General features: G+C 35.0%; 1 protein-coding gene across 15 annotated transcripts in view; it reads right to left on the bottom strand.

The window, feature by feature from the left end:
• The window catches only part of EIF4G3 (eukaryotic translation initiation factor 4 gamma 3), a 332,371-nt gene that overhangs the window by 242,464 nt on the left and 77,005 nt on the right, over positions 1 to 12,902 (bottom strand). For all 15 annotated transcript variants that reach the window (XM_045782022.2, XM_045782017.2, XM_045782024.2 and 12 more), the window contains exon 2: positions 1,515 to 1,590. In XM_045782022.2, coding sequence (XP_045637978.2) covers positions 1,515 to 1,590 — 76 coding nt within the window. The remainder of the gene's footprint in view (positions 1 to 1,514; positions 1,591 to 12,902) is intronic.

Raw genomic sequence — 12,902 nt, 5'->3', positions numbered from 1 at the left:
CATTTTCCTCTTTTACTTAATCTTGAAAATAGTAATTGAATAGCAAAGAGTACTTTTATAATTAGAAAAAGATATATATTTTAAGAGTTATGCCGACAAAAATTAAGGTGCCCTTAAGGTCAGTACTAACGAAACAAAACTAAACAAAACAAAATAAAACAAAACAAAACCCTTTGGCCTACAGACAGTTTATGCCAGAAAAAAATTAAAGGTTGTTTTTCCATGTAAATTAAAGGTTCTCAGTCACTAGGATGATCAAGCAATTTGTCATCCAAATGGAATCAATTTTAAGAGTCAAGGGGTTCAAATAATTTACAAGTGTTAATTGATCTATAACAGGCGTAAACTGAGACTTGTTTCAGGGAAACCATCCTACCCATTTCTGCACAATAAAGTTCTAATTCTTCATAACAATCCTAAAACCTCCAAAACCCATCTACCATCTTATCTCTACTTCTGCTACAAAACTTAACACACATGCCACACTAAGCTGACTACTGGCCATTCCATTAAGTGCCTCCGTATCGGCCTAGAGAAGTTCTATACCTTCCAGCTTAGTGCCACTTCCTCAATGAAGTGCTCTCTTCCTTTCCCATATATAACACGTTTGCATCTCTAATTAAAAGTTTTTAACCTTGGACTGATGAATGGCCTATGAATATTTGTGAAATTCTGAAATTACACATAAACACTGGGTATATGTTCTTTTTTGAGAAGAAAGCATTGTGGCTACGTTCAGATTCTAAAAGTAATTCATAACCCAAAAGGATAAGAATCATTGCTTTATCATACCACTTTAGATTACAATGACTTATTTATTAATCTTTCTCACCACTCTGAGTTTCTTTAAAGCACTCAATCTGGAGTATGAGGAATTATTGGTATGATGAACTGAAATAATAAAAAGATATCTGACTCATCCATTCTCCCTAAATTCCCTTAGGCTCACTGTGAAACACCTGAAATCTGCTTTTAATTTTATGACCTTCATCCTCTACCTTTTAAGTTTCCCTTCATTTATGAATTTGAATTAATCATTTAACATAAAAAAATAAACTTCCCAGATTAAAATCACTGTTCTCATTTCCAAACTTTTTTTGCAATTTTTTTTTGTAATCAGAGAAGGGGAAAAAAATTAAAAACATTTAAATACTAAAATTTTTTAAAAAAATGTTTAATATCAAAAAAGAAAATTAAAACTCGATGTCCTAAAAAGTCACAAGACAAGGCCAGAAGTGGATTTAGAGAAAGATGAAAAACAGGAAAAAGACGGCAGGTGTATGAGCCAATGTTATCTTAAGACAATGTTTGTTTCACACTTACCTATTAAGTTAAGATGATGGGGAAAAAGGCCTATTCACTCTTCTTATATTAAAAAAACCTAATTCAATTTGGGATTCTAATGAACCTTTTGCCAAAAACCTTTTACGTGCCAATCAAACAAACATTGCTGTGATATCAAAGACTCATGTGCAAGAAGTTAGGCACTGCAACAGCAGACCTCAGGTACTCACCGTGCTGTACACCGCTGAGACAGCAGGAGTGAAGATTCGGTCCTCGAGGGGCTGTTGCACAGGTCCTCTAGGGATTCTAGAAGAGCGAGTTAAGGATAAGAGAACTCGAAAATGTCTTGCTTTAGCATTAACAGAAAATTACCATCACAAGGTTCTGTCAATGACCCAACTTTCGTCACCCAATTAGTAAGGTTACTCATACTTCTCCACAAAACTGGAAAACAAATATTTCAAATTTCTTAATGTAATCAATCTCTCCAAAAGCGATTCCCGTGATAAACATTCCATGGCAACTCAAAACAAATAAAATTACACAAGCCTACACACTTTAGGTCCAGGATGAGAATCCACCACCTTTACTTTCTAGAGAAAAAGACTGAAGAAGTATAAGCAGGATATTCAGGAAGATACATGGAAATTACTGACAAAGACACAGTCTGTTCTGCTAACTACACAGAAATGGCGAATATAATTGTTTCCTTGTTTTTCTATTTTAGCTGCAACTTTCCCCATCTACCCACCAACTCCCCATTAAAAAAAAAAAAATCTCCAGCATAATATTTAAAATATTTCAGCATGTTGCCAGGATATTCTCTTAAAAGACAAAAGACGATCATTTTACTCAGCTTCAAAACCAAATGATATGAGCTCCATCTACCTGGTAAAGTGATATTTTACTTCTTTAAGAATGATAACCAAAAAAAAAAAAAAAAACAACCAAAAAAACCAGACAATCGAAAGATTAATAGCAATTCTCTCCAGACAGTAGGATTACGTAACTGTATTGTGTGTTTCCATAATAATTCAAATATATTTTTTAAAATGACTATAAATATAATAAACCCAAAATGAAACAGAATGCTTCCTTAAACCTAACAAATAACTTCATACTTCTCCAGTCCTAATTCTAATTCAATGAAACATTTTGAAAAACAAAATGACAGCTGCAAATAATAATTTTATATAAATGACCACAAACTGGAGAAATCTCAATCATTAGAAGATAAATTCTTTATATGTAAGTAGCAACCGTTTACTGAGGTGGGAGAGGGAAAATAAAGCAAAAACCCTCAAAGCTTTAGTCATTCAAAATTAGTAACACGATGTACCAGTCTCTAGACAATTCTTAAAACCAGCAACCTCAGACCACAGTTCAAGTTGTCATAAATGCCTAGACACAAAGAACTGATTTAAAATGCTGGAAGAGGGGCGCCTGGGTGGCACAGCGGTTAAGCGTCTGCCTTCGGCTCAGGGCGTGATCCTGGCGTTATGGGATCAAGACCCACATCAGGCTCTTCCGCTATGAGCCTGCTTCTTCCTCTCCCACTCCCCATGCTTGTGTTCCCTCTCTCGCTGGCTGTCTCTATTTCTGTCGAATAAATAAATAAAATCTTAAAAAAAAAATGCTGGAAGATTTCAGTGAAGTAAACAGTAGTTGGAAAGTTTAAAAAAAGAAAAGAAAATGCTGCAAGAAACAACAAAGCCAAAGCATTTCATAAAGGAACTACTTCATCCAAACTATATACGTGTTTGCAATGTAGAAAACATAAGCCTAACAAGTTTCAGGACAAAAGTCCTTCATTATGAGCTTGTCAATTCTCTCAAAATGAAGATTACCTTTGGCTAAAATAAAACTTTCTTTGAATTACAGTTCTGCATTGTGGTTACATGAATGGTGGAAAATATAAGACCATTTTTTTCTTCTGCAAAGCCAACGGCTATTGCTTTTTCTAGCTAAGGTTAATTCTCACACTATGAGAATAAGTTGTCAAATGAGAGTTCTCAGTACTACACCCCAAAAGCTGAGCCACACCATTTAATCTTCCAAAGGAAGGTTAAGTTTCCTGATTTCTATTAGTTATTTTATTGGCTAAAATATAATTACAAGATTTGTAAAGAGGCAATCATATATATGGTCAATAGTCCCAGTAACAAACATTCTTTCTCCTGGGCCACAAATACAGAATCTTAATTTTGTTTATTTTATTCTCTGTAAACCACTAACAGAATACTGTGGATTAATAAGTTGTTTCTTAAAAAGAAGTTCTGAGTAAAAATCACTTATTTTAAAACAAAAACATAGTTCTGTAAAAAAGAAAACTGAAAATAGAAGTCAGGAGATCTGAATCTAAAGTAGCCTGCAAGCCTAACCAACTATGTTGTCTTCACTGAACCATTTTACAATATCTCCTGTAAACTGAGGCTCAGCAAGAAGTAACTTACCCAAGTTAATGAGACTAAGTAGTCAGGCCATGTCTTCCTGAATTCTAAAGATCATACTCTTCTTTAATTAATTTAATTCATTTAATTAATAAAATAGAGACCACACCCTTCCTATTATATCAATGTGTCCACAGACAGAATACTTTACACCATAGTAAAAACCAGTATCACAACCTAGTCAAAATATGGTTGCCCCATCCACATGACAGAACTAAATGAGCAGTTCATCTCACAGAAGATTCAATGAAATATCACCCCAACACTTCTAGAAAGTTCCAAATTCTTCGCCCAAACTGAATCATCTGCCAAACGGCAAATGAATACTTAGTACTACAGACTGGGCAGGTAATGTATCAAACCAAGTGAGCTTATTTTACAAAGCAATTTTCTCCTTTAATTCTTAGAGGTGATGATTGCCTATCTTCATAAATATGCTAAAAATCACTGAACTGTACACTTGAAAAGTGTGAATGTTAGGGTATGTGAATAGTACCTCAATAAAAAAATTAACTTTAGTAATTTGCAAGTAAGTTGTTTAGCCCCATTTCCACTAAAAACAGCCTCTATAAATTTGTAAGAAATAGGCACTTCTAGGCATTTTCTCCATAAATAAGTGAATTCAAAGAAATGACAGCCATATAAAGCTCTTTCACTACAACATATCTCCTCCTAATTCTGCATGACATTAAGCTTCTTACCAGCTTTTACCAACCTCTGTATCTCCAGCATAAATCACTAGTATTTATTTATTTACCCCTGAGCTCAAGGTAGCAAGCAAACGGCTTCTCACAGTACCACTTAAAATTCTAATTCAATCAATGAGCAGTGTAATGTGCATGTGCAGTGCTCTAGAGCATATTGTTTTTATTTTTTAAATCTCATAACTGAAATACAGTAAGCATACCCACTTGCCACTTCTGTGGTTCAAACTGCTGTGAGTTATATCATTAGGAAATATAAGCAAAATCATTAGCAAAACTAGATAGATGGTATGTAATAACTGAATTTAAGACTCTAAGTAGAAATACAAATGCAAAATATTTTTAATTCCCCATTTTTTAATAAAAAATTAACAAATTTCAGAAATAAATAAAATTTGAAGATTAAAGAGTATTACAACACAATAGACTCTAAATTGATTATTATAGTACTTATTACATATTCTCCACATTAAATGTCAATTAGGCAGATAAAATATTTTCAAAGACCAAATTTCATCAAAGAAATTCAAAGATCTATTAGATTACATAATGATCTGAATGTTTCCTACTTATATCAGGAAAAAAAGAAGGGACCAATAATTTTTTAAGCATACATGTGTACTGAAATTTCATGAATGATAAACTCTCATTAGGATGAAGCTTCTTGATCATATCTGACCCTGAGTCGGACCTGTAATCAGGATCTCTTCAAAAGGTAGATTTTGAGAAATTAGAAAACAAGTAATGAAAGTCAACAGAAATCTTCCACCAGTATGCTAAAACACTAATGTTCCATTTACAACTCCCAGCTGAAAGTTCCTAAACTTTGCCCAGTCCACTGTAAGAAAAGCTACTATCCTGGATCAATGCTCAGCATAAGCAATATTGGCCAATGCTCAGCATAAGTAATATTCTTGAAGTGACAGCCTCAAGTTATTATTGCCTCATCGAAAAGGAAAGCAAGAGTACAAATCCCATTGCACAAATTACTTTAGAGAAGACATGGGCAACTGATTTCAGGAGATGAAAACAAATAAATGGTAAATATCTTTTTCTGCATTATTTCTTATTAAAGCCTTATGGCAATATGGTAATGCTAGTCAATTAACACCTTCTCTCTCTTTTTTTGGATTTTACTTTTAAATAATTTCTACGCCCAACGTGGAGCTCAAACCTACAACCCCAAGATCAAGAGCTGCATGTTCTACCTACTGCGTCAGCCAGGAGCACCTCTCCTTCTTTCTATATATGAAATCAAAAAAGGTATGATAGGGGCGCCTGGGTGGCACAGCGGTTAAGCGTCTGCCTTCGGCTTAGGGCGTGATCCCGGCGTTATGGGATCGAGCCCCACATCAGGCTCCTCCGCTATGAGCCTGCTTCTTCCTCTCCCACTCCCCCTGCTTGTGTTCCCTCTCTCGCTGGCTGTCTCTATCTCTGTCGAATAAATAAATAAAATCTTAAAAAAAAAAAAGTATGATAATGAAAAAGGAAAAGAACTTGTATAAGATAGAAGGATAAGGGCAGAATTTCTACATTACACCCTGTTTCACAAAGATATATATGACTTCTCCAAAAGGAACACTGTTTCAAATACAGTTGCTTTGGAAATAGCTATATCCCCATTAATATTAGTTCTGACTCATTAAGGGATACGCACCTTAAAAATTAAAGAAATCCAATTTAAATAAGCTAGCATATTTTGAAAATTACCCCTACAAAACAAAATTTAACTTAGCATTATAAAGGAAATGAACTAGTCAAAACTGAATAAATAGGGAAGTCTGCGTGGCTCAGTCGGTTGAGCGACGGACTCTTGATCTCAGTTCCTATCATGATCTCAGGGTTGTGAGATCGAACCCCACATCAGGCTCTGCACTGGGAATGGAGCCTCCTTAAGATTCTCTCTCTCCATCTCCCTGAGCCCCTCCCCCATTCCCTCTCTCTCTTAAAAAAAAAAACCTGAATAAACACAGTCTGTATAAATTTAATTCTAAAAAAAAAAATCTTGTGTCACAGTTTATGATATAGAAAATTATCTAGATTAATTCAGAATGTTTCAAAAAATACTGAGTCCAGGGGCGCCTGGGTGGCACAGCGGTTAAGCGTCTGCCTTTGGCTCAGGGCGTGATCCCAGCGTTATGGGATCGAGCCCCACGTCAGGCTCCTCCGCTATGAGCCTGCTCCTTCCTCTCCCACTCCCCCTGCTTGTGTTCCCTCTCTCGCTGGCTGTCTCTATCTCTGTCAAATAAATAAATAAACAAATCTTTAAAAAAAAAAAAAATACTGAGTCCAAAATTATATTCTTTGAAATGTTTGAGATCTGCTGCACATAGAAACTGATTAACTGATTAGTTATAGAAAGTCAATCTAAAAATTAGGCGCCTAGATGAAATGAAGTACTAATACATACCACAACATGGATGAATCTTGAAAACATGCTAAATGAAAGAAGTCAGTTACGAAAGACCACATATTATATGATTCGATTTTTATGAAATGTTAAGAATAGGTTAGTTACAAAGACAGAAAAGCTAGTAGTTGCTTACGACTAGGGACAATGAAGAGAGAGAGCGGATAGCTAAGAGGAATGGGGTTTCTTTCTGAGATGATGAAAATGTTCTAAAATTGACTGTGGTAATGGCTGCACATATCCATAAATGCACTAAAAACATTGTATACATGGCCAAGTTTAGGATATGTATGTTTTATCACAATAATGTTTTATTTCAAATTAACCCTTTCCTACACTGGGAAAAGCTTCATAAAAGATAAGGGCTAGAGATATACTACTCTAGAAACTGTAGAGCAGTAAGAGAAGCAAATTCCAGAATGGAACCTTCAGAAGGAACAGTAAAGTACCCTAAGCTAATTACTACTTACCTAGGTGGTACCAAAGAGAGAGCTCATCTTAAACCCTAGCACAAAACTATGCTGATAAGATTAATGCATGTTATAACGCAGGGCTGAATTAATTTGAAGTTGTCAAGCATAGACATCAAGCATGTAAAATGTCCCACAAAGTACAACATCCTCAATGACCCTACCCAGCAACTATAAAAATCTCAGGGGTCACAACGTTAGTAACTCTGAATGGACAAAAGCAAAACAAAAACTGCATTCTCAAACCTAAACACTACTCCTGCTTTAACTCTGGAGTCTATAAGAAAATGTGTTTTTTAAAAAAGATACCAATGTTCTAAGAAAACCAAAATTTTCTTCATTGTTCTGTATCTTTTACCCCTGAAACTGCAGGGAAATAAAACTAGCCAATTTTATTCTTTATTTCAACTCAATTCAATGTTGGGCTGTTAATTTAAGTCCAAAATCCCTTATTCAAATTCAGATTTTTTCCCACTGGTAGAAAGCTAACACAGTTGTTACATCATATAACACCTCTAGTAGGATCTATGGCAGCACCCCTTAACACATTAATATCTCTACTGCAAAATATATAAATATTCAAACTTCTGGCTTTCTTTCCAGAGTTTTTGCTAATTTACCAGAAAGAGTTTTCTGAACCCTTTTTTATTCTGGAATTGGAAACTTCAAAAAGCCTATATACCTTCTTTCCCATCCTGTTTTTGCTCTAAAAGTCTCTAGAAATCACCATATGAATGTTAACAACTAAGAACCATTATACTGCGTTTTTTAACAAATTTGGAAACGTTGGTTTCAAAGTGCTTGGTGAGAAAAGCCCTTGCTTTGGCTCTGGTTTTCTACTAACTCAGAACTCTGGATTTCTACTAACTCAGAAACTGATTTCCTGGCAGTCACTTTAACATACGCTTAAATGGGTTAAAAAAACAAAAACAAAAACAAAAATAAAAACAAAAAACAATGTTGCCAAGAAAATGGCTGCTGACCATGCTGTTAATACTTCTACTCAAGACAAAAATATAAACTTTCTATGAGACAAAGTGATATACACATGAAAAAAGAACAATATACTCACAAATTTCAAACCTAGCTTTTAGTTCTCAAACTTTTAATTCTAAGACAAATATTTAAATGTTATACTAACACTCAATTTAAAACATAATCAATCCATGTGACAAAGCAAAAGCAGAACACAACAAAGTACCCCCCTCCCTTCAAAAATGCCCATATCTAAGAAATTTCATTAAGAAGGATGAAGTGCAACTAGCAATTCCATTTGTATCCTATATCTGAATCACTCAAATAGCCTTAGATAATAACCAAAGAAAATATGCTGGTATGCCATATTTCTCTGGATATGGATCCAGATAATAACAAGTAGGGAACATACATTTGACAGATTTTAAAAGCTATCCTCCAAAAAAAGAACTGAATGAGCTAGCCATTCACATATGACAAAAGTCAACCTTCACTGGACATTCTACTGCTGGCTACAAGTTTTTAATAGGTAGAACTCTAAGCTTTGGACATTTTCCAAGGACTTGACATTTACCTGCACTGGTAGACCATTTTTTAAATGTAATATGAAGATGAGATCATAATTGCAATGTTCTGAAATTCCAGTAGTAGAACTTGGGTTTTAAAAAGAACAATGACAAGTTAGGAAAGATGAAAAAGTCCTGGAGATGGATGGTGGTTATGGCTGCATAGCAACATAAATGTACTTAATGTCACACTACTCTACATTTTAAAAAGGTTAAAATGGGGGGGGGTGCCTGGTTGTTGGTAGACTCTTGGTCTCGAGGTCAAGAGTTTGAGCCCCATGTTGGGCGTACAGATTACTAAAAATAAACTTAAAAATTAAAAAATAAAAAGGTCAAAATGGTATATTTTAGGTTATGTATGTTACCAAAATTTTTTAAATAAATTTTTAAAATAAGTAAATTAAAAAACCACTGACTATGGAAGCGCTAAAGGAGATTTTCTTGATTCCTTAAGATTTGACATTACTACTCTGTACAAAATGTATGGGGATTCTATCAATGATTCTACCTCTTTCTGATTTTCTACCTTCTTTCTGGGGTCGAAGGAATAAGAATCTTTCTTTTCATAGGCATGGTGCAGTACACTAGGATGATGCAGACAATGGTGATCGTGTAGACCTGTATGCAATGCAATCATTTTCAGTCTATATTCCTAGGAAAGAATGTACACAATCTCCCACATTATCCCCGCATGGTAAATCCTCTCTCTCTGTGGGTCAAACTGTGGCTCACAAATCCAGATAGGAAGAAAGAAATGACTCATGAATTTGGGATACTGCTCTATGTTGTTCCTACATAAAAGAAAATTACAGATTTGTTTTTAATGATAGGAAAAATGACATTTCTGGCTTTGAATAAACAAAATGAAGGGAGCATAGAAGAAACATCCAAATCTTAAAACCCATGAACCTCAAGTCAGTGTGGTGTCAGCAAAAGGATAGACAGATCAATGAATAGACTAGAAAATTCAGAAACAGAGCCACAAAAACCTAGTGAGTTTATTTTTTACAAAGGTACAAAGGCAAATAAATGAAGAAAATAACATAGTTTTCAACAAATGCCGCTGGAACAATTAAAAAACCATATGCAAAATAATGAATCTCTTTGTCATATACCTCATCTCTTAAACAATCAAAATGTACTACAGACATAGTGCAAAATTTTAAATACTAAAACTTTCTGAAAAAACTATAGGAAGAAATATTTGTGACTGTGGATTAACCCCAGAGTTCTTAGATGTGATATTAAAAGCATGCTCTTTAAAAGAAGAAAAAAATTGATGAACTGGATATCTCAAAATTAAAAACTTCTGCTCTACAAAAGATACTGTTATGAGAAGATACAGAACGGAGAAAATACCTGCAAAGTCTCATAGTTGATAAAGGACTTGTATTTAGAATATATAAAGAACTCTCAAAACTCAACAGAAAGACTACCTTTTTTTAAATGGGCAAAAGTTTTGAACAAATGCCACTTTACCAAAATAGATATGCAAATGACAGACACATGAAAAGATGCTGAGCATCATTAGTCATTAGGGAGTGTAAATTAAAACAACAGTGAGCTATCACTTACACCTATTAGCTTAGGTCTACAAAATGACAACACCAAGTGCTGAGGATGAGGAACAACTGGAAATCTCACACTTCGTTGTTGGCACAGCACAAAATGGTACAGCCACTTGGGAAAACAGTTTGGCAGTTCTTACACAGTTAAACATAAATTTATATATATAACCCACCAATCCCACTTGTACATACTTATCCAAGAGAAACGAAAATTTATACTCACCCAAATGCCTAAACACAAAGGTTTATAGCATCTTAATTCACAATGGCCAAAAAGGGCAAATAGCCCAATTATCTTCAACTGGAAAATAGATAAAATATGGTACCCCCATATAATGGAATACCACCAGCCACTGAAAAGGAATGAATTACTGACAGAACAACATGAATGATTATCAATTGCTAATTAGGTGAAAGAAACTAGACTCAAAAAAGACTTTGAGTCCATTTATACAACATTCTGGGAAAGGCAAAACTACAAGGATTGCCAGGAGCTAGGGCATGGGGAAAGGTTATCTGCAAAGACAGAGCACCAAAGGACTACAACTGGGTGATGAAACTTCTCTGTATCTTCACTGCCGTGGGGCTACAAAACTCCACATTTGTCAGAATTCATTGAACTATATACCTACAAAAAATGAAAACGGAGTTTCCCCAAAGGTTAAGCAATAGAGTCACCACATGACTCAGCAATTTCACTCCTGGTTATATATCCAAAAGAAATAAAAACAATTATCCACGCAAAACTTGTTATGAATGTTCCTATCAGCATTATTCGCGATAGCCAAAAAGTAGAAACAACCTAAATGTCCATCAACTGAAGAACGGATAAACCAAATGAGGTATACCTATACAATGGGATTTTACCTGGCAAAAAAAGGAAACAGAAGACCTGACACATGCTACATCATGGACGAACCTTGAAAACATACAGTTAAGTGAAAGAAGCCAGTCACAAAAGACTACATACAGTACAATTCCTCTTAAATGAACTACCCAAATTAGACAAATCTACAGACAAAAAGTACAAACAGAACAATCAGTGGTTGCTTAGGGCTGGGGGGACTGATGAAAATGGGGAAGGGGGAATGACGGCTACAGGATATGTGTTTCTTTCTGAGGTAATCTGAAAGTTCTAAAACTGTGGTGATGGTTGCACAAGTCTGTAAATATACTAAAAACCACTGAATTGTACATTTTATTGTTTTTGTTTTTGTTTTTTTAGTGTCTATATAGTTTTATTAATGTCTTCTCTCTCTGTTCCTCTTTCATAATGGTAGAAAAAGCAAATCGCTTCACAGCAAAATGTAACTGCACGGAATTCAGAAATGGACACGGAAGCTCCTGCTTGTGCCCGGCATCCTCCTCATAAATCGTACATTTTAAACGAACAAAATTTGTGGTATGTAAATTATATCTCAATAAAGCTGTTACCTAAAAAGTGGGTATCATTGTATGTAATTTTAAGATAAAATTTTTAAGGGGTGCCTGGGTAGCTCAGTCGGTTGAGCATCTGCCTCGGGTCATGGTCTCAGGATCCTGGAACTGAGCCCCACATCGGGCTCCCTGCAGAGAGCCCTCTTCCTGCCACTCCCCCTGCTTGTACATACTCTCTCTCTCTCTGTCAAATAAATAAAATCTTTGAAAAAACAAAAATAAAAATAAAATAAAAATAAATACAATTTTTAAATAATGTAAGAACTCCACACTGGGGCAAGCACCTTATCTGTTTTGTCTACCACTCTATCTCCAGAACCCAGAATATTGCAGAAAGGAGTCATATACTCAAAATGTTTCATCAATGTGATCTAGTCCAATGAAGTTAAAAGTAAGTCTCATCCTAAGAATTCACAGAGCAAAAAAGGAAAAGTATTATTCAACATAATAATGAATCAGGTACCCAACAAGAAAATGGGTAGCTGGATTTCTCAGCAAACTGCATTTCTTTCACTGCCAGAAAGCAATATAGGATCTTATTAGTATAAGAATCTCCCGAAACCCTGCCTAATGATCTAGCAATATGGAAACTTGTCCAGCCAGCTTTTTTAAGATGACTCCTAACAAACTTCTAAAAGATCCATTTCTATCCATATGCCACAAACCCAAGCCAAAGCACACTTACACTAAACCTGTGGGTCAATACTGCTTGTTGATGTACCAAAGGGGAAATTTAATTACAGTACTTAGAAATGAGTCAAAGTATTTATGGACACTAGAAAAATGGTAACACAGATTAAAGTTGACCACTAGAAATAACTTCACATGGTAAAGAATCACGGTGAATTCATCAACAGTAAAAGCTGTACCACATTACAGTTTTAAGTGTCTCACCACTCTATTCAACCTAACATCAAATGCAGGGATTCCACGTACACAGTTGTACCCTACTCCACAGGAAAACACTTGAAATATCTGAGAACTGTTAATAAATCTCCTTTCACTCTTTTCCAAGTGAAATACACTCACATCCTTTGA

Source organism: Ursus americanus, chromosome 33 (assembly GCF_024610735.1).
Source record: "Ursus americanus isolate L20-20 chromosome 33, mUrsAme1.1.p, whole genome shotgun sequence".
In the NCBI taxonomy this organism is placed as follows: domain Eukaryota; kingdom Metazoa; phylum Chordata; class Mammalia; order Carnivora; family Ursidae; genus Ursus; species Ursus americanus.
Note: the sequence above shows the minus strand (reverse complement) of the source record. Positions and strands in the feature narration are given on the sequence as shown.